The 21,922-nt window shown below is 40.2% G+C and overlaps 1 protein-coding gene and 1 long non-coding RNA gene across 3 annotated transcripts in view; one reads left to right on the forward strand and one right to left on the reverse strand.

Moving 5' to 3' along the window:
* LOC109319095 overlaps window positions 1-13,570 on the forward strand; it is a 20,918-nt gene extending 7,348 nt beyond the window's left edge. Inside the window, exons 2-3 of the long non-coding RNA XR_002103371.1 lie at window positions 10,085-10,088; window positions 13,491-13,570. This is a non-coding gene — a long non-coding RNA (uncharacterized LOC109319095). The remainder of the gene's footprint in view (window positions 1-10,084; window positions 10,089-13,490) is intronic.
* A 615-nt stretch (window positions 13,571-14,185) lies between these two features.
* LOC109319078 (25-hydroxycholesterol 7-alpha-hydroxylase) overlaps window positions 14,186-21,922 on the reverse strand; it is a 177,581-nt gene continuing 169,844 nt past the window's right edge. The window contains exons 5-6 of one of the 2 annotated variants that reach the window (XM_019548594.1): window positions 18,784-18,962; window positions 14,186-14,498 (exon numbers count right to left, since the gene is read on the reverse strand). In XM_019548594.1, coding sequence (XP_019404139.1) covers window positions 14,202-14,498; window positions 18,784-18,962 — 476 coding nt within the window. In that variant the 3' untranslated portion in view covers window positions 14,186-14,201. Of the gene's footprint in view, window positions 14,499-16,921; window positions 17,879-18,783; window positions 18,963-21,922 lie in introns of those variants that run through there. The other variant, XM_019548602.1, reaches the window with a different exon arrangement.

A 21,922-nucleotide genomic window follows, 5' to 3' on the forward strand; every position in this document is an offset into this window, starting at 1 on the left:
GCGCCTCGTGGCGTACCTCAACCAGGGCCAGGCCATCTCGGCCGCCTCCCTGCCCAGCTCGGCGGCGGCGGCGGCGGCGGCGGCGGCAGCCCTGCACCCCGCCCTCGGTGCCTACGACCAGGCGGCCGGCTACCCCTTCAGCGCCGGCCTGCCCCCCGCCACCTCCTGCCCGGAGAAATGTGCCCTCTTCAACAGCGTCTCCTCCAGCCTCTGCAAACAGTGCACGGAGAAGCCTTAGGACACGCGCCCCCGGGGGGCGGCCGGGCCGGGGACGGCTGGAGGGCGAGACGCAGAGACTCGTGCGAACTCCTCCGACTCGCCCGTGGTGTCTAGCGGGGCCGGGAGGCTCGGGCATCTCCCGGGGGAGGGGGCTTGATCGCAACCGAGACCTCAGCGAAGTCAAAAATCTGTTGCTACAAACTATCTGGCAGCGTCTGTGTGTGTGAGTGCGCGTGAGAGTGCGGACAAAGACCGAGCAGAGAGGGGAGGAAGGGAAGGGAAAGCGACCCCCCCAAAAAAGATGAACCCCTTCCCCCCCCCCGACCCCCTTCTCTCCACCCGGTTTCCATCCAGCTTGCTAAGAACTGGGACCTGCGGGAGCGCGGCCGGGTGGGCAGGCTCCAGCCCGAGCGGAAGGGGCGCTGGGGACCACGCTGGCGAGCCCCCTTCAAAGGGGTCGGGCTCCTTCTCCTCCAACCGGCCCTCCCAAGCAAGTGCCCGAAGCATCGCTAGGAAGAAAATACTTTTTTTTTTTTTATGATAATGATGATTGTCTCAAACTTTGAGCCCGTGGAAATGCGCGAAGTTTTAGGCGGGATTGACTGAAACAAGAAGAGAGAGAGGAGAGAAGAAGAAAAAAAAGCCCCTACTCCGTGTGGCTGAAAGTACTGCATTTTTAAGAGGGGGGAAAAAAATCTGTGCACCTTGGTCCCTTCCACTTTGCAATGATGTATAAACAAGACAGGCTATTTATTTGCTATTCTTTCAATGACCCCTTTCATGCCAACACCATTTTATCATGTGTTAAGGTCACGGGTCTTATGTGCAGCTTTATTATTATTTTCTTTTTTTTTTTCTTCTTTTCTTTTTTAAACGCTTCTCCAATTCTGTCCTATGGATTAAACTGTGTGCCAAGTGTTGCGAGCGTTTCATTTGCCAACAAAGTATAACCAGAACTATTGCTGTATCAGAGCTGCTGAGGTTTCTGAAAGGTCAGCTGGATTTTAAGTTGCATCATCCCTGTATTTAAATTGAGCTTTAATAAATTGCTTCAGTCCAAAAAAATTACAGGAAAGGTGTATTCTTAATTGCTGAATGAACCTTTTCCCTTTTTTCTTAAGAGTATTCTTTGCAGTATAAAAGGTAACAGCTATTTACTTTTGACAGGGCATCACAGCAAATAGCTCCTATAAGAAGGATTATTTGTCAAGCTAATGTTGTTCCAGGCGCTGTGCATATATATATATATTTTTTCTGTTTTGCAGAAGTATAATTTAATTGCTTTTAATATGTATGTAAATTATTCTGACTGTGGATGACTATTTAAGTTGAACTACTCTAGGCTGGCTGACTTGCAGAACGCGTGAAACCTTTTTTGTTTGTTTGTTTGTTTGTTTTTGTTATTATTTTTCTAAGTATACTAAGAAACGAAGAGCAAGAAGTAGCTATTTACCCAAAGTGAGCTTTCAGTTTGAGTTTGCATGGCTGGGTGGCTGTCTCTCTCTGCCATTTGTAAATCAAGTCCCCCCCCCTTCAAAAACGAGTCCTGCTATTTCCCACTCCTTGCAGATAATACAAATTCGGACTGTCAGTTTGGATGGCAAAAAAGAAGCCATGATGAATCTGTTGACAGGTCATGGATGTGTAAAGAGTGCTATATATTAAATAGGTCAATCAGATGATGACAGCAATGTACGACCGTTTGTATGTGTATCTATGTCGGAAAGAATCTTTATTAAAATATTTTGAACAAACGTTTGTATTATGCTGTGCTTTGTCTTAAAAAAGAGGGGGAAACCCGCTCCTTTCTTTTGCTTGGGTCGGCTACCTGAAACACAGCCAGCCGGTATGTTCCAGGGCCCGTGGCAGGAAAGGTCTTGACACAGAGACATTGCTTAAGTGAGAGTGGGAGAAAGGCACAGAGGAAGAGAGAGGCCCATGAGCTCCTTCTCCCAGGGTGAGTGAAGGCTACCTTCACACTCCCAGCTCCAAGAGAAACCAGCAGTCTGAGCTGCAGCAGTGCCAAAAACAAGCCAGCTCCCCGGGGGGGGGGACCTGAAATGGCTGGGAGAGGCCCCCCCTGCCAGGTTGCAGACGCACCAAAAGTTTGGTAGATGGGCTTTTTGTGGGCGATGGGCAGCCTCTGCCAATCCCAGGCTCTCCTCCCTGCGCGCACCAGGAGATCAGTCAGTTTGGATTAGGACCAGAGCCGCGCACACAAGTGACAGGAAGCGCGCAGGACCTGCCCGCGCCGGGCTGGAGGGCGAGCGCAGCTCGGGCACGCGGGGACCCCGGCTGCCAGGGCGCCGCTGCCCCAGGCCAGGAGGGCCGAGCTGGAGGTCCAGCTGTTCCAGCCGTTGACTTGCAGGCTCCTAATGAGCTCCCTAAATGGCACCCACCGTGGTAGGAAGGGGAGAAATATTTTCTGCTCCACTTCCCATCCGAAAAGATTAATCAGGACCTGTAACTTTTCAGGAAACATAACTGTAAAGTGCCACGAAGCGGTGGGAAGGCAGCCCAGAGAGGGTGGGCAGATCGGCCCCCAGGCGCAGGAGCGCCGTCTCTCAGCATTTACTAGACAAAGCCTGGGTGCGTCTAATTATGATTATTAAAACAATTTCCATGACGATGTCTAATATTATGTTAATTTGAAAACAACTGTGTATGAAAACTGTCGACTATAATACCTAAATTCATTTAATGAAACACATCGTTAAGGCAATTAAACCTCCTGGATGTGATTAAGGAACATAATTACGACACTGTTCTGCGCCATAATTGGGTGTCTTTAATCAAGGGGTAAAGTGATCAGCAACACAGCCATTAGTTTGTATTGTTCTGTCTCTGCTGTCCATCATTCTGATTAGGAATTAACCGGAGCCACCAGCCCGGCTTTGTGTGTGTGTGCGTGTACGTGTGCGTGCGCGCATATTAACAGCGCAGGGCGCATTTGCTGCAAGATTTACTGCTTAATATTTCTCATTACAAAGCAGGCTTCCCTGAAATATTCCCCTCGTAGGTGCGGATGCTGCTCAATTATGGCGAGAAATAGAGCCGGGGAACAAATAATGGATTGGAAAAGAAAGACAAGGCACTGGGTTTTAATAACTCCCTGCCCAAATGACATGATGGCTCTGTGCTCTGAGCAGCCAGGTGAAAGGGGTGATGAATGGAGAGGCTGGTTCAAACTTTTTTGAACTCCTCCTGCAGGCTCCTCTCCTGACAGGCATGCTGGAAAAGAGCAGATCACCCTCGGGACGGAGCCGGGAGGGCCCAGAGGTGCCCGAGGACACGCACTGGGCCCTGCAGTGAGTGCCTGGCTCTGCACGTGCTTTGCATGCTGGGGAGTGACCAAAAAGTTTGGTGCCTGCCCCACCAGCAGAGTAGTCCTGGGAACCTTGATATTTAAAGGATGGAGATGTCGGCTGAGATCAAAGATCGTTTGGAGCCACACATGTAGTTCACCTCGAATCCAAGTAGCTGACTTCTGGGCTTTCAATTAACCCTGTGTTGTTTTTTCTTCCAGTAGACTTAACTCCCCGCCCCCCCCCCCCCTTAATCTTGGATTATGAGATTTAGCAGAGCCAAAAAAAAAGGATCAGCAAGGCTGTCTCAGAAAATGGGTTTCACTGCTGGCCCTCTCATCTTTTCAAGGGCTGATTTGTGGTCGCATTATTCCCCTTTCTGTTTTGGGGGTTGGGGGGAGGAGGGTCGAGGCTGTGCCAGCTCGCGATCGCAGCTTTGTAACACTTCATTCCCATCACCCTGTAATCAGCAGCATCCTTGGGGACCGACACGGAACCGGAGCTGGCGCAGGCACTGAACAGGTCTTGGGAATTGTCTTGTGTGTGTGTGGGCGCGCGTGGGGGGGGGTTCCCCTTCTCACTCCGTGAACCACTTCATCAGAGCCGACCACCCCCTAGAAGAGCCTTTGTGGCATTTCCAGCCACCCCGACATCACTTTCCCAGCCTTCTCCCAAAACAGCCCTAGCTCCGGTTGTCAAGACAGCCTGCTCCCCCCCACCCCACTTCTAAGCCTGGGATTGTCCCAGCATGAGTGACATTGACTTTCCTAATGTAATGACTTATGAAAGATATAATCATGTGTTAAATTGAATCCTCCGTTTAACTGTTAATGGTGTGCTCTGGGCACATTTACGTATTAGATGCTATGGTAACTAATTACCACTAGAAAAAGGGATAATACACTTTGCAGACTTTGACAAATAATTATGAGTGCTCACATCCCTGCTAGCAGCAGTTGCCGCGGATCTGCTGGAATGAGTAAGTGAATAAATGAATGGGTAAGTGAACTTGTGTGCGTGGAGGGGAGCAGATAATGAGTAGTGGTCAAGTGAGTTTTCTTATTAAAAACCTTTAATGAAAATGTGATTTAGGGCGGAAGAAAAAGGGCGAGGCGCAATTAAACCGCGCCATATAAACATCAGAAACATAAATAAGTTTGCTTGTAATTAAAATGCAGCAGTCGAAATAAATTGTCCACGTGCTGGGGAACCTGGACAGCAATTAACACGGGTTTTTTGTTGGTGGGTTTTTTTTTGGGGGGGGGGGGCGTTGTTAAATGAATGAGCCACCGGTCCGAGTACTACCAAGAGCATCTGTAGCTTTGATTTCGCCCCTTGCCAACAGTGCTTGCACCGGGCTCTCCATCAGAGGGCAGAGCCATTGCCGGGTAGGTCCGAAACTTTGAAGGAAGTCAGGCAGCTCCGGCTCGGTGGCAGCGGTCGCCTGGCGTTTCTTCTCCTCCTTAAAACCTGATCATCCGCTACACAAGCCCTAACTTCCCACGTTGCCTCGCCAAGGAGAAGCGAAGCAGTTTCGCTCTTCAATCCGGTTCCTTGGGATGCCCCCGGCTGCTCCGAGGCTGTCGCCGATCACAGCCCCCTTTCCATTTGCAGGGCAGCTAATTGTCCTGGGCTCTGAGCTCCCCGAGGCTCATTCATTACTGCTCCTCCTCCACTCCGGGAAGGCAGCTGGAAAAGCCCCTCTGGGGCCACGTGGATGCTCGGCTCCTGCCCTCCTCTGGAGCGCTAGTCTGGACACGGGGCAAGGCTGCTCCGCGGTGATTGTCCCCTGCCGCTCCACGAGAGCCAACAGCAGAAGTTGTAGGGAAAGTATTTACTCCCCGGAGCACGATCCCTCCTCCCCCTTTGCTTGTCCCACAACACAGTGGGCTCTTGATCCTAGCAACCCCCAGCAGAGTTTCCTCCCTTCACCCTTATCAGAGATCCCCTTTTTCAGGCATGGCAGGGGTTAAAAGCAAGCGCTCTTTCACTACCGCAAACCAGGGATGGAAGTGGAGGTCCAGGCAGGGCTGCAGTAAGAGCCTGTTTAGTTTTGCTTCTCCATTGCACTCCCTACTGCTGAATGGACATTTGCTAAATGAGCAAAGGGGGTGTCGAGTGCAGCCAAACCAATTTGCTACACATAACAATGGCCAGTGATCATCAGCTCCATTGCAACGTGCCCACGGAAATGCTGCCTGGTGGCTTTGCTTTAATTTGCACGACGCCTCCTCCTGCAGACTTTGAAGGAGTTAAACCTTCCCCCAAGCCCGTAGTTGCCCTTGTCCTCTCAACCTGATTCAGAGACATGTAATAAAACATGAAGCAAATTTATGATCTGTTTCAAGCGTTTTATTGCTGTATTTTTAAATTCATATATGCACATATAAGAACTATGATCTGTGAATAATTTGAAATGCTATGGCAAAAGGATGCATTTGAGCTAAAACAGAACCGTTTCCTTGTATAATTGTCACTGATTAAAATAAAAAAGGAAGACACCTTTTAAAGAGGGACAAAGCTGAAAAAGTAATGGCAGTCATAAACCGCTAGACAACCATAAATTAACATCTTCATCAAATGCTGCAAGGTATCACTTGTTATCTAAATCAACACTTTTTTTTTCTTCCAAGAAGTTTCAGAGGAGAGTTCACCATGGAAATTTTAAAAAATCTTCATTATTTACAAACCTTTCCTAATCCTCAATTATCACCTTTTATGAGTAATTGCTCTTCTCTCCATCTACATAAATATTTATGTCCAGGAAGGCAGACATAACATCCTAGCAGACTGGTTCATTAAGGTACTACTTATTTTCTTTCTCTAACCCACTCAGTTACTGAGGAATGTGTTGTTTTTAGGAATGATGGGTGTAAATCTTCTCCACATCAGGTAACTTGAGTCAGAGGAGTTGGATATATTTTCTTCCAGTTAAAAGATAAGTCATAACTCACACTTGGAATGCACTACTATCTCTTCTTACCTAGTATCAGTTTATTCTTCTCATTACAGTAGGAGTCCAAGTGGATCACACAAAGTTAAATGGTAAAGTGTATCATTTAAAAACCTTTTAGGAATTAGCCTTTGCCAATACCGAGTGTACAGCCAGGTTCTTTAAAAAGAATGTTTTTTTTAAGTAACTTGCTCCATTGAAAGTAAAAGGGTATATTTTAAAATGGAAATATCACAAGGCAATTACAATATGACTCCACTTCACAAGTAGATCTTTCACAAGATAACCCTTTAATTTATCACTCTTCAAATGTCCATCCACCTTTCACATGCAAATCTTTAATATCCTGGCACTTGAGAGCTTGTTTGTAGTTACAAATAATAAGACACTGGTTACTGTAAATGTACTGGTAACTAAAATGTATGATAAACTATTGAAAAGTTAATTAAGTGGCTTACAAAACAAGAAATTAGAAATGTCAGTGCTTCTTGCCTGCATATGGTTAACAACTAAACTCTTTGGAGGAAAGATTAAGTGGAATGAAATGATCAAAAATATATCGTTGTAACTTACTGCATTGTATATACTTATAGTATCCCATCACCTGAACTTTTCCAACTCTGCTGTATTTTCACTGTATTTATGTTAGCAGGAAAATAACATTATTGTCAACAATTTAGTTTAAGTGTAAAAACAAAAGTAAAATATGTTATTGAAATGTCATTAAATTTTCACATGAACAGTTATCAGTATGGGTGAATCTTAGATTTGTTTGAACTTTCTGTTTTGCTATGCAATAATTTTGAAGACAAGTGTATTTCTGCTATTATAAACATTGTATTTGAATATTCTTATGTCTGAGATTATAAGGAAACATGCTGAATGGCGAAAAGCTGGGCAGACATAAACCTGTTTTATATGACGATTAACTGAGACAGATCACATTAAATTTTATTCCAGTCCTTTCAAATGAAAACTATACATTGTACAGTGAATGCTTCTGTATATGAAGGGAAAGTTCTTTTTCTGCATGCTTATTATATTTTAATATATTAATTTAAAGAATTCAGTACTTTTAGAAGTTATTCCTCTACCTGGATTTTTTGTAATTCTTCAGATTGTCCTGATTTGTCATTGTACAATAGGTATAACTACAAAAAGTAAAATAGCAAAGTAACAAACATAAAATACTTCAGTCATGTTCAATTTCTTAACTTTAAATGTGTAGACTGTCACCATTAAAAATTATTCTATTCATATTAAGCATGTACTTAATGAATGAAGCGCATACAATGAGGAAAAGGGATATTCTAAGTACTTCCAAACTGTCACACAATTGAAGCTTAGGGTCAAGCAATTAAGCTTTTAGTGTCAAGATAAATAAAAGATAAAATGCAGTACAGGAAGCTATTATTTATTCACTCATACAACAAGCTTCCAGAACAGTAAGGATTCCTCAGTGCAAGAACTAAACTTCCTAATGTCCCAGACACTACTGACATATTTTTTTACAAAATTTCTTTGAAATTTTTTTTAAAGAGTTTTGTTATATTGTTTTCAGGTTATTCACCTTTTTTTCAAGTATAGTAAAACAAAGCCAGTTTGAGTTTTCCCAATTATACCTTGAATAAACTGTACTGATGCATCTGACCTAAAAATACTTCTGCATTCAAGAATCAAGGCATGATGACCCCTGCAATGTCTGACTTGCATAATGAAGAGCTCTTTGAAAAATTCCACCCACCACAGTGATTCTTAGAAAAGCTAAGTTTCCTAGTGCAGCAACGAATATTGAGATGTTTATTGCAAAAAGTAAATTTCACATACTTTCATTACTGCAGTGTATAGAACAGTATCAAGTATCGAACAGTTTTTACATTAGCTTTCTTTCACAGGTATCTCGGATTACACAGAAGAATATAGGAGTTTGAGGGCCGCATTTGGACACTAACATGGAATTTGAGTTTATCTATACTAAGCTGGACTTTTTTCCTAAGAGTCATATAATTATCATATGTTAAAAAGGTAAAACCTTAGCATCAGGACTGATTTAACCCTGACAAGGTTCAATGCACTGACTTTCTTTTTTTTACATGCACATTACTTATCATAAGCTAATACTGACACAAGGCTTTTTTTCCTTAGAGAGAAATATTTCCAATGATCAAGTACCAGAACAGTACAGTATTCTGTACAGTGACGTATTCTGAATAAATCACTTTAAAAATTGAAAGCAATAGTTATGAAAAGTGCAAGGTCAACCAATTACAACAACAAAAACAAAAAGCACAGGAAGTCATTTATTATTAAAATATATGTATTCAATTTTATTGCATCTTTGACATATACAATTCCTATAAGATATTAATTACTACAATTTATTAAATTTTCTTTCCCAGAAATTAATAACCTCCCTTATTTAAATCTAAGAGTCTTAACAACGGATAGCAACTATTACATTCAGAATCTAACCATTGTTCTATATACAAATGTCAGTTTATGGAATTAAGAACAATTCACAATCTTTTGACAAGAAGAATGGTCCATGATAATGAAATAAAGGCTATTTATACAAGTAAAGTTTACAGATCAGTGATTACTCATAAAATAGCAATTCTGAGAGTCGTGTAAGGTAGCGAACTATGTTATAGTGACTTCAGGGTAGTAAACTAAGGAACACTTTTTTACCTCGTCTTTATTAGCATATTAAAAACATATTGCTAGAAATATATCAATTGAAATATATAATTTGCAAACAGGTACATTCATATAATCATATATGGCAGCACTCTACTTTGTGCAAAACTATATAGCTTACAATGTTGCTCAGTACCAAAGAAAACATTGTTTAGAAATAAAAGTGTCAAATGCTGGTGCTCACATTTTGATAATGAAGAATTCACTTCTATAAGTGGAAAAAAATTTTTAAAAAGATATCAGACTCTTCTGACTGCTCCCAAAAGTGACTCTGTTGGCTTACAGCTTTCACATTTTAAACATGAACTGCTTGTGTATAGGCAAAGAATGGCTCTCTCTCAAAAAAAATAGAGGGAAAAGTTAGCACCTGCATGCACTCTGGGCAATGTGGTGTTACTGCACCAGGGGGCTGCTGCTGATCAACAGTTTCACTTTTACAGCTGCTGAGGCAGTACATCATTTCCCCAAAGGATCTCTCTCTGTCACAAAACAGAAAGTCCAGTGAACTGAGGAGCTCTTGTGCACCCCACCTGGCTGACATATGAAACAACATTAACAGGCAAGGAAGGAGTCCTATGTATGGAAAGGATGTTCACCACACTGCAAAGCCTAAGTGGTCTCTTGTTTATCTCTGGAGATAACAAGAGGATGCCAAAACAGCAGAAAGCTTTTTGACTTAGCAGTATTATGGACAATTCATTGTTGTAAACAGCAACAGGCAAGTTATCCATTTGGGGGCCATAAAATGACCTCCAAACCAATGCTATTTGAACTTTGGCTCTGTGATGCAAGATGCCATTGAAAACCTAGATAGATTGATACCTGTATGTACATCCTGCCTTGTGCAGCAAGTGTGGAATTCCTCGATGCACTGTGATCAGCTAAAGAATCAGCCATGCATCTAACTGAGACCAGTGGGAGTTCATTAGGGGATTGTCCATTTCAAACCCAGTAACTGAAAGCTCCCACGGTTCCCCAGGGGGAAATCCTGTGGGCCACAGGCTCTGACTCCAGTTTCAACAGGAGTGGTAGATGTTGGGTTATTTGTGGGAAGGCAGTGAATTGCTTTGGCCAGTGGCAGCAGCCTCGGTTCACTGCAGACCTTGTTCAGTCAGCATTTCTGATCAGCAAGCATGATCCAGAAGAGTAACTGGCTCAAATATTCCTTCTTTCCACCTTTTAAAAGGTGGGTTAGGGGAGAGGGGGATTCACCTTATCAGCATCTACTCATAGTAAGAGTATGTGATGAATTGGTGCTGGTGAGGACCATACTTGTCAAATAGCTTGCAATACAAGAGTGAACCATTGCTAGAGTCTAGAGATAGTTCATGGGTGAGACCTCATCAGGGAACTACAGCCCTTAACAAACAGTATTGGGTGGTTAGATGGCCGCAAAGTTGTAAACTAGAACATCTTTCAAATTCCTGAAATAGCACAGATTACTACTGTAGGAAGGTCTGGGTCAGGTTAGAAAAGGACCTTCTCTGCCTTGTTTAATTTTTATTCATTTGATTATTTAACAAAAACGGTGGGTAGTTTCACTCTAAATCAAGTCTTGTGAGATATAGAGAATTCTTTATTCATACTGGTATAAGTAAATGTAGACAGTACTCTGTACCTTGCTGAATTGAACCCTTACTCCTAAATTTATAGCCTGCCATTTGTGTAACCTAAAGTTATATTTAGTTTATATATGCCTGTTCACAGATTCTCTATCCCTTGTTTTATTTCTGAACAGATACTGTATAAACCAATCAGTGATTAATCAGAAATCAGTAATGATTTCTAGTCATCTTGGGCATGGTCCCATTATGTCCTTCTAAATTATGTTGGAACATGCAATTCAGAACCCTAAAAACACAGTATGATTCAAAAAGGTCTTCTGTTTAAAACAAATACCTACTTTATTTTCACAGTTGCTTCAAATTTGTTTCAAAGTGAAATGCCAAAGAAGGATTTATCATAACTGTGGCATGAGACATTTTACAGCTTACATTTAAGCAATAATGTAATATAGTCAACACTGTAATGATGTCAACATTTTCTCTCTCTCAATAAAACAGGTTCTAATGTCTAAGCTGGATTGTGAGCTACGGCTGAGTATATAATTGCCACTTTGTTTGCCTACAGAGTCACTACATTAGTAACTAATCTCAATGTAAGAGGATCTACATAAAAAGAGATTTTATTCTGTTGCGCTACAGTATACAAAGCCATAACCAGTGTTTGCTGTTGATTAAATACTGAAGCAAAGTTAAGGCATTTAATCAACTGCAAAGCCTATTTAATGTGAGTATACTCCAGTACTGTAGACACTGATATTATATATGAAGAAAAAAATGTTTCCCCAATATATCTCACAAAAACATACTTTTCTTCACAGAGGATTTGGAATATGGCTTTTGAATCGTTGACAGCCTTTCTGGTAATGGTTACTTGCGGTGTACTATTTACACGAATAATTGGATGATCTCAAGTGAAAATAAAACTAAATAATTTTAATCATTTGTATTTAGGTAGTGGTTTTCATCAAGGTCTCTACAAAGGTGGATATGTTTTCTTCTATTCTAAAGAAGTGGGAGAATGAGGCACAAGGAATTTAAAGCCAGCATTTTTAAAAGCATCCACTAGCTTTGCGTGCTCCACTAGATGGAGACACATTAGCCTTAATTTTCAGAGTTTCTGAAGCTTCCCTTCAAGCTTTGTTGTGCGTGCTTACACCTCTGGACACCTTTGGCCTTTGGTACCATCAGAGAAAGGCACAAGTTAATGAGTACTTGAAAATCTAATCTTAAGTGACTCAATGCACCTGAAGAACTTTCCACAATTTATGTTCTCAAATTCCACGAGTCACAAATTAAGATTGTGTTTGTATTAATATTGTTCTGTCCCTTTTCACATCCAGGTAGCCACAACAATTCTGTGGAGGGTTAGTCTCACTACTACAGACAGAAATGCAAATCCTCATGTGGAAGGGATTTGCATTTGCAAACCATTTCCCTATGAAAAGTACCATGTGCCAGTTGTATTTCCTGGGGGTGGTAGTGAAGACCAAAGGAGCCTAAAACTGAGTTGTTGGGTTTTTTTTCCCCTTTACTTTAAAATAGCCATAATGGAGAGAAAAACAACATCACAGAGAATGGATTACTAACCAGTGCATTGGATAGTACTACCATATTGTACTGATTATATATGTTGACTTTTTCTTTCCTTCCAAAAGGCCCATAAAAACACAGTCAACATGCATGCAAGGCCAACGTGTAAGCAGATCCCTGACAGTTTGGATTTCTGTACTTAGAGTGGTGTTTCTCCTCACGTACCGCATGCACCCTTTTCCGCCAAAAATCAGCCCTCCAAAATTGTGACATGTTTTAACCGGGGTGGGGAGCAAGGCTCATTTTCTTCATCCCCCCTAAAAGCATGGAAGTGTAGAAGTATGATGACACTGTGCTTCATAGTGACTTCCAGCTTATCTCTCCCGGTCAGCAAGCAGAACAGGCACAATCCAGTGTTTTAACAGTCCAGTGTTGCAGTATTGACCCTTTCTCAGCTTCTCTGAAATTGGAAGCAATATTTGGTTGAGCTGCTTCCAATTTGAGTGCCTGTGAAAGGGTTAACAACTAACTTGGTCTACTTTTGTACCCCCTACTCCCCCTCCCCCAACTTGTTGGAAGAGAGAGAGAAGCCGGCAGGCATTTTGAAGTATGAAAGAGCCAACTGTAGGCCATGACCGATTCTGGAAAAATCTTTTTTTCCCCCTACATTCTGTCTTCCAAAAAATAAAAAAGATGCATGTCTTATTTAGGGAGCATGTAGCATGTGAAAAAAATACACTGTTTCTTGCATATACAATCATACAAAATTAGAAATCTTTTCAATGCCATTTTTATTTTAGCATTTTTAACACGTTTAAGCCTTTGGATTCTGTCCTTAGTTTTGTGATTCTCCTATGGGACCTTGTAAAGGGCAATTGCAGTTTGAGATCTTTATCTGCAGTTATTGACTTTTATTCAGAGAAAAAAACCATTTTTATAACACTGAAACAGAAAATAAGCCAACTTACACGCAGGGTCGACTTATAATCAGTACACAAAGGGTATTTATGTGTTGCTCTCGAAAAATATGTAGATGTATTGGTAGTGAAGCACAGTGTCCAATCTCTACGATTTTAAGACACTTATTACTGGGGTGGGGACAGGGGAGGTGCTAAGGACACCTTTCCCATGGGGTTTGAGAGAAAGGAAAAAAACCTCACCTCGCCTCTCCTTTAGTGGTATCATTTATTAGGGGGTTCCCAGGAGCCTTCAGTGGCATAGACACTTCAGTGGCATAGATACAGAATCACAGGATTTGTTTAGGTCTTCTAACTTTAAAAAATACTATTTTAAGGGGGTTTTGTTAGTTTAGGGGTGTTTTGAGGGGCCATTTGAATTTTCCCTATGCCCCACAAACATTTGGGAGCTATAAAAAAGAACATTGACCCGCTAAGAGAAGGAAACCACAAGATTAAGTTTTGTGTAGTCTTCAAAGAATTTTGTTGCAAGTCTTGACACCACGGAGGCAGAATAGATAATAGAAGTTCCTCCCTGGTAGAAGGTCTTTATACATATCTCTCTTACCCCTCAGTAACATTTTTCTTCACCTAGTGTACTGATGTCTTCAGAAGGGTACTTGTTTAGGGACTAAATCTGTGGATCTAAAACAATGAGCTTCTACTGCTTGAATTAAAAAACCGGTATTACAATAAGAGGTGTAGTATAGACTGACTTTCAGTGGCTCCTGTTGCTGACTGGGGTATTGTTCAGGGGCCATTGTCTCAGCTGTTTCTTCCATGCCCCCTTACCAATTTCCAGCCATTCCTGCTCTTTTCTATTGGTGTTTGTGGAGGTGATCCTCCAGCCCTTAAATGGTCATCATTATTCAGTTTCTCTCACAGAGATGAAACCAGAATGAGAAAAAATAAACCAAGAAAATTCAGAATGAAAAAATAAAGCAAAAATCTAGATTAGTGTTAAATCTACAATAGCTTACTTTTCCAAAGACTTTATCTTGTAGCGAAAGGCAATATCAGAGTCTGGCAAGAGAATACCAAGCCCCATACGACTGTTGTCAAATCCTAGGTTCTTGTTTTCCACTATTTCTGCATCAAAATGAGTCACAAATAAAATAAGAAACAACTTAATTTCATTAACTGCAAAGAACCTTCCAGGACACTTGGTGCTTCCAGAGCCAAAAGGCATCAGAAAATATTTCAGTTTTCTTCCCCTTTTGTAGAAGGTAGTTTTCTTCTTGCCATTTTCTATGTACCGATCAAACTTATACTCCTGAAAATAAAAGAGAAAGACTGTAAAAATTAATGGAGTAGTTATATCAGCTGCTTCATTTGAAAGAGGGTATGTTGATGTGTCTAGAACCCTGAAATAAGTTTAAAAGCTAAGCCAAAGAGCCATCAATGTAATTTCTTTACTCTATTCCCTTAAAATGAGTTTTTCAACTTTCAAAACCACTGTCATTCCCTACCCCCACTCCAAAATCCCTCCTAAAAAACCCAGTGTTTTGCTTATCTCTTCTTCACTAAACTCCCAGATCTCAACCACCTGAATACTCACTTTGTATGTAGTGTAATTACACTATGAACGTTTTGAGACAGAGATAACAAACCATAACAGAAGGATAAATGTGTTTGGTAAAGCATCATACATACATAAGGCACTACACCTATTATTCATAACAGTAAAGTACCAAATTCTTCCACTGCCCATAATTTAATGCATTATATTGATCTTGTTCTTTTTGGCAAAGGGAGGCTCAATCTACTCCTTTCCTCCAGTGGTGTGTGGACTGTTCAGGAATCAATCCTGATAAGATCCTATCAGTTTTTCTCTCAGTTGAAGGTAGTTGCTGCATGACTTCCTCACATCAGAATTTCAGTATCTCAGCATAGAAAAAGATGTGTGCAATGCAAGACAAAAATCTAATGGGTGTCATAACAGCAAGCATTTTTCAAGTGTAGGGACTTGTAACATTTTGCCCAGCTATTTTAGCTTGTAACTTAGGTTCCATCAATTTAATAGCCTTTTGTTGACTTTTAATATCTGGGTCATCATTTAAAGCTAACTCCTGTTTGTGAATGAAGGCGATTTGGCAATCCTAGCTCAGTCCATGGTGAATTAAACCACTTATGAAATCATCATGCACGCTTTGAATGAAAATGACAAAACACTTCCTGCTTATGGTCACTCATTAGCATTTGTCCTGCTTTGAATACATTTGCTATAGTGCAAGCTATTGAGAGATGGATAGGAACAAGTCAGTCAGACAGAAACCATCTTAGATGATAGAAATATTGATAACAGTTATAAAGGGCTTACTCCTGAACACAGCACATCTTTGACAATCCACAAACATTTGCTCTACACAAAAGAGCAAAGTTAATGATATGTTATCACAAAAGAGCAAAGTTAATGATTATATGATATTTCAATAAAAATGTAAAAAAAGAAATCACACCCTACATTTTCTCTTTCTCCTGTAGAATGCTTAGCCTATAGAGAAAAACAAAATAATTCAGTTTCCTTGACCATCTTAATCACTAATCATCAATGATGGTAGATGAATCAAGTCTCCCAACGACTTGTTCATTTCTTACCCCTCAGATCAGAGACTTTTGTACTGTAGTCCACAGGACTTGGCTGTCAGGAAAATGAAAAATCTTAAGCAAGCAGTAGAGAAGGTGAGAAGCAAAGCAGTCCAAGAGAAGTTCTGCATATTGTGTTAACAAGTACATAACAGACAAGGATATGTAACTTCACAAGCTAAAGACTGGGCAGTTACTTTTCTAAAGGATACAGATTTGGATTTTTCAAGTTGCCTAATAGAGTTAAATGCCAATTTGCACTGAAAAATCAAAGCTTTGGACTTCTCTGAAAATCACAGGAAAAAAGAACTGTGCTAATTTTTTGGTAATTTTTTTTTCAATTTGAAATAACCCAGTAAAAACTGAAAACCCAAAATATGATATTAAAAAAACCCACATTTTTAATATAAACATCCTACTAATGTAGAAAAAACTGTTGGTCTTCTTATGCACAAATTGTAATAGCCTTAAAATCTAGCTATCCAGTTATGTATATTCCAAAGCACTGGCTCTCTCTGAGATCAAATATCTAGGGATGCATACTGTAACAGGCCAGTACTTTCTTAGTATTCCTTGTGAGCCATTTCAAGGCTAAAATGGATAAGACAACTGCTGTATTGGGTCTAGAAAAAGAGAAAACATTTTAATACCACAAAACTGCAGCCAAACAAGTAGTACAAATAATGGTGTGATATCCAGGTGTGTGCCTATAAATCTCATAAATTTGGGTTGGTTTTCTTGGGTTGCCTGGGCAAAGAGAGAGTTTTAAGGAAAATTGTTGGTAGTAGAATAGGGTTCACTTTTTTCTGTATTGGTGGGATATGTGAGACAGAGTACAAACAAGAGATAAAATTCTCACTGTAGGGCTATCCAACTTGACAGCTCTACTTGAAAAGTAAGCAAACTCACGTGACTGAATTTAAGCTTTCCTCTCCTACAGATATTATATGGCTCCATCTGGGAAGTTATGATATAGAATTCTTTATCTTATATTTTATTACATGGGATTCCCTTGCTTACTTCTGAGACTTAGGCTCATTTAAGATTTAGACGGTCACTTGCCTATGTATTATTGTTCATTTTCTTAGGCTGTGGGACATGATAAAGGAGATAGCCGGTTACATTTATGTTCATTCTAGTTGCAGCCTGAATTTACTATTAAGTCTTCAGAGGCAACAGTCCACTAAGCCGCCCATTTTCCCAGGACACCTTTTTAACCTAGCATGTCCATTAAATATACAGCAAACCCAAACTTGCTCTGTCATAACACTGAATCTGTCTCCATCTGATACATAGTAGATATTGTTTAAAGTACACTGAATATTCAAGAACGAAGCAGAACAGTTATTTTTTGACTTTTCAAGAAGGTCCATATGTTGAAATCAATGTGGTTTGCAATGTGTGGATCACTCATTTAGCAAAATGGCAAAGTATCTGAATTAAAGCCATATTGCGAAAAATAAACAGAGCAATAGTGAACAAATACACTCCATCCACAATTACATGCTAACCTCCTGACAATTATTTGGCATGGGAGGTACTCAACTGCTCCCTGGACAGCCTCTGAATGAGAATCCACATGCAGAAATGGACTTCTGACATTAAAAACATTCTACACGATAAAGACACTGCAAAAAGTTATTCATGAGTTTTAGATTTTAATTAAAACATTATATACTAGTAAACCTTTGGATAATTTAACACATACTTATACATAAGCTTATACATAACCTTACTTTTCCTTTCTTGTATGAAAGGAAAACTAAGATAGGTTTTTTCCTGAGCACCGTTTTTTATTTTCATAGTTACAGTGTTTACATTTGTGGCCAATCTTCTATTTATCAATTCTTTAGGCCAGTCTTTCAATGCCCTTAATCCTGCTGAGTAGTACTTTATTCCACAACTAGTCCCAATGAATTCTGCAACAGGATACTATCCAACATGTAAAGGATAGGAGAGTCCTATTCTCAGATTTGCACACTTTTATTTCTAAATTTTCCTAGAAACAAAAATTCCAGAAGCTGTGTTTCTAAAGTTGGTCTTGCATGTCATTCAAGTCATAGTTTTCTAAAAAAATATGAAGAAATATAATATTCATTTTGAAGTTTATGATTTAGAATGCATCACAACTTTTTTTTAGCAAGAATCAAACTAATGTTATTGAAAATTGATCACTTGCTTAAAAATGAGAGATGGAAAATTATTTAATTATAAACCAATACCTCTGTAAGATGCTTGAGGCATTTGATGGTCTTATTTTGTGGAATCTCAGTTTCTATATGGCACTCTACATTAATAACAATGCTTCAGTATAATCTATGGGAGAATACGACTATTCAATTTGCATGCAGGTGGTGAACTTCTGAAACCGTATTAAGGCTGAGCCAGGGTGGATTAATTTCCAGTCTTTGATATTCATTAACTCGAGCTTCAGAAAAAAATACAAGGAGATGACACAATTACCCTCAGAGCATCACTGCAGAGCAACAGCTTTACAATTTCAAGTTCACAACACCATACTAATTGACCAAGAAGGGGTGAATCTCCATGAAGAGAGGTGAAAAAGCATACGGTTCAAGTAAGACACTGCTATTATAGAGCTTTAGAGAGTCAATGATGCTTTGGGGACACTTAGCTAAATGGCCCACATTATTTGCTATTTAAACCACCTTCCATTATTCAGCCCTCCTTGGGTATCAAATGATCCACTGCCAAACAAAACCCACATTTAGCCTAAAGTTTATGGTAGTCAATGTGCAATTGTCATCCCCTTTGAAAGCAATAGCAGTCAGTCTCATCACCATATTTCTCTCTTCAGGCCATGAATCCTTTGACCTACAGGGCCCTAGAAAATACATCTGAAAGTAGGAAGATTTGTTCCACAAGAAAGAACAGCGCTAAAAACTATCACAAAAGACCTGGCTGCTGCAACGTGCCTGAAGTATGATGAGTAGCACCAGCCGAATGTTTACCTTAGGATCTTCATAGACCTCAGGGTCCATGTGCAAAGTCGGAGGGTAAAGGGCTACTAAGTCTCCTTTCCTTAAGGTGGCTTTCTGATTCCCATCAAGCTTGAGAATAAAATCCTCTTGGCAGAGGCGAAGATTGATGGAAGATGAGCACATTCGTAAACTCTCATTTACAGCACTCTCTGCATTCAAACAAAGGGGGAAAGAAGCATGAAAATGTGGAAGATGGCTGGGTGGGTGCAGCTGCTGAATCTCAACAGGTCTAGGAAGTGGGGAAAAATTCACAAATTAAACAACATGAGGTGGTAATAAACATTCCCGGAGTGCAGGCAAATACCAGTCAAAGCCTCCAAAGAGCCAGTTAGCATTCCCTTTGAAACCTGTTGGTTGTAATGGCAGGTGAACATTCGAAAATCATTTAGCTTGTTAATAATGGAGTAATTTTGAGGTATTTTTCCACCTTTAAGCAAGATATGGTGCCCCAATCATCATTTCTAATATTTTGAGAGAGAATGAAATGATTCTTTATCTGCCTAGTAATTTGTAACAAAGAAAACACATTCAATCAATCAAGAAAAAAAAACCCATGTCTTTTTCTCAGTGTTATGGAAAACAAGATTTTTATCATCATCATATCCTGGAAAGCTCCAGAAGCTGAATGTCCTTGCTTTCCCAGTGGCCTTCACCTTTTGCTCCTAGCACGACAGATTTTATGGCTAATTTCCGGCAATTTATCCTGGCAGTTTGAGGAGGAATTCCTTTGGGAATAATATGCATAATTTGCATAAATCATTCTGATAGCATGCATATCAGCATGTAGCTCCTGTCTAGGGCTGCATCTCTCACTTTGTAATCAAAACTGACTATTTTTCCACCAGCATGTATGGGTGCTATAATATGTGACTTGATTCTTTCTAATCATCAGTGTGAAAAATAGCCTAAAATAGTTTAATTTGCACATGATAATGCCTTTATGACTGTATTTATGTTTGGCAACATAAAATAAACCCTCTGTAAGTGTGCAGCAAGGCACTATAACCCCTGCACCCAAAGGTTAGTTTACTAAAGACTGTAGCTTCATATCACAGATACAGCTGAAAAACATAATAACAACCGTTCTTTCACTAAAAATTAAATCTGGTACAGCATGCATAGCAAATAAAGTGGCCTTGGATGCTTTCTCGCAGGAGGTTTTTCCTTAAGCGTGCATTTGTCTAAAGAAATGAGGCTGCGGTCAGCTTTGTGTGGCCAGCGCTGTGATTCAATGTGACGTACAGTGAGTCTGTGCATATTCTTTTGGACTGCCTTCGTTACTATAATCAGGCAGAGTCAAATCGGCTTGTTGGTGACGAAGCCAGAAAAGAACTCTGGTTCCAGAATATGGCCTCTACTGCGGATAGCCACAAGGCACCTGACACGATAGATTTCAAATGGCAGCACTCTGGCAACAAAACTTTACATGGTACAAAGAAAAGGTCCAGGCTCTACTCTTATGCTGTCTTCAACCTTAGCTTATAACACCATTTTAGTCTATAATTTGAAAATGGTAGCTGACATATGCAGCAACACCATTCACCCAAGAAATCCAATAAGGAGGAAAATAAGAAGAGCAACATAATTATAGGACTGCTGCTGTGAAGTAGCAGGTTTACATTTAACAACATGAGCAACACGGTCACATCCTATTGGCTGACATTCTCCCAGGAAACATGGCAGTCTGTGCCCATTGCAGTATCACAAATGACAATTGGGCAAGCATATCTTATGCAGAAGTTAATCACAATAATGGAGCACAAAGTGTAGCTTAGCGGTCAGATCATAAGTGACAAATCTGTTTTACCTTCCAGTACCAGTTATGAGTGGAAGGCGAGCTTGGCTCTAGCTCTGAGCGATCATGCCGATAATCATTAGGTGACAAAAGTAATGAGTCACATTATGATCAACAAAGGAGAATGGAGCTTATATGGGTTTGCAGGCTAACATTAAAAAAATAGCCACTCAGCTTTCTACAAACACTGTGTGAAGGCTGGAGCTATACATTGAGGAGAATGACAACTGCACAATAAAACTGCAGCCTCTACTTGCAGTTGTCATAGTTCAGCAGACACCAGCCATTGCTACTGACAGACCAGCTGGGTAGCTTGGGAGGCCTTCCATTCTGCACCATGAGGTACAGTAAATTATCCAGCACGGTAGAGCAACATCTGTTTCTGTGCTAGTGCCGAACAAACAAGGCAATTTAAAGCATACCAAGGGATAACCAAGCAGCAAATGAACATGACCCTCATTTTTTCCCCTTTCTTACACACATGAGATGCTGAACTTCATTGTACGAGCACTACATAAAGGAGAAGACAGGCTGTTATTTGATAAGGCATTAGAGAGATTTTACGTATTTTCTATACAGCGAGAGAGAGATCTCATAGTATTGTTATTCTTAGAATCCTCCCACTTCTGTCTTCATTTCTCTTATACCAAAGCTTGCACTCAGCTTTCAATTCATTCTAGATTTTTTTTAAAACTGTTTCAATATACTTATAAATATTCAGTCTTTAAACCTAATTTGCTATACTTAGTTCACATGCCTTCAAGCATTTGTCTTCCAATTTCCACTGAATAAATGCGTACTAATGAGAAATAGAGCAAGCTGCCGAGGCAAAGCTGGGTGACTTGAGCCTGGCCTGCCACCAGCTTGTGATAGGCAGGCAAATTGAGTTAAAATGAAAAGTCTTGTCAGCTGAAATACAACATGGTAGCCAAACAGCAAGCTGTCAATCATCCAGCCAAAACAAGGGACTGCAGGTAATAAAAGGTCATTGTGAATGATTAGTGCATTTGGCTTTCATATGCAAGTTAATTTTAATTAAACATGATCTCTATCTGTAAATGTTTTATAAAACTTATTGTGCATAAAGGACCGTTAATTTTATGCTAACATTGAACTGATAATAGGGCCCTATAATTATTAAAGTGTATTGTAGAAAAATAGCTATTGAAAATGCAAATATTTTTGGTGATAATTTACTCTATGCACTACTGTGTGCCAGCACAAACAATATCTGAAACAAGCAGATTTGTGGCTTACTAAGATCTGAGCAGTAGTGACCAGCACATATGAAGCAATAATTTTATTTTTTCCATT

Source organism: Crocodylus porosus, unplaced genomic scaffold (assembly GCF_001723895.1).
Source record: "Crocodylus porosus isolate Cpor-Errol unplaced genomic scaffold, CroPor_comp1, whole genome shotgun sequence".
NCBI lineage: Eukaryota > Metazoa > Chordata > Crocodylia > Crocodylidae > Crocodylus > Crocodylus porosus.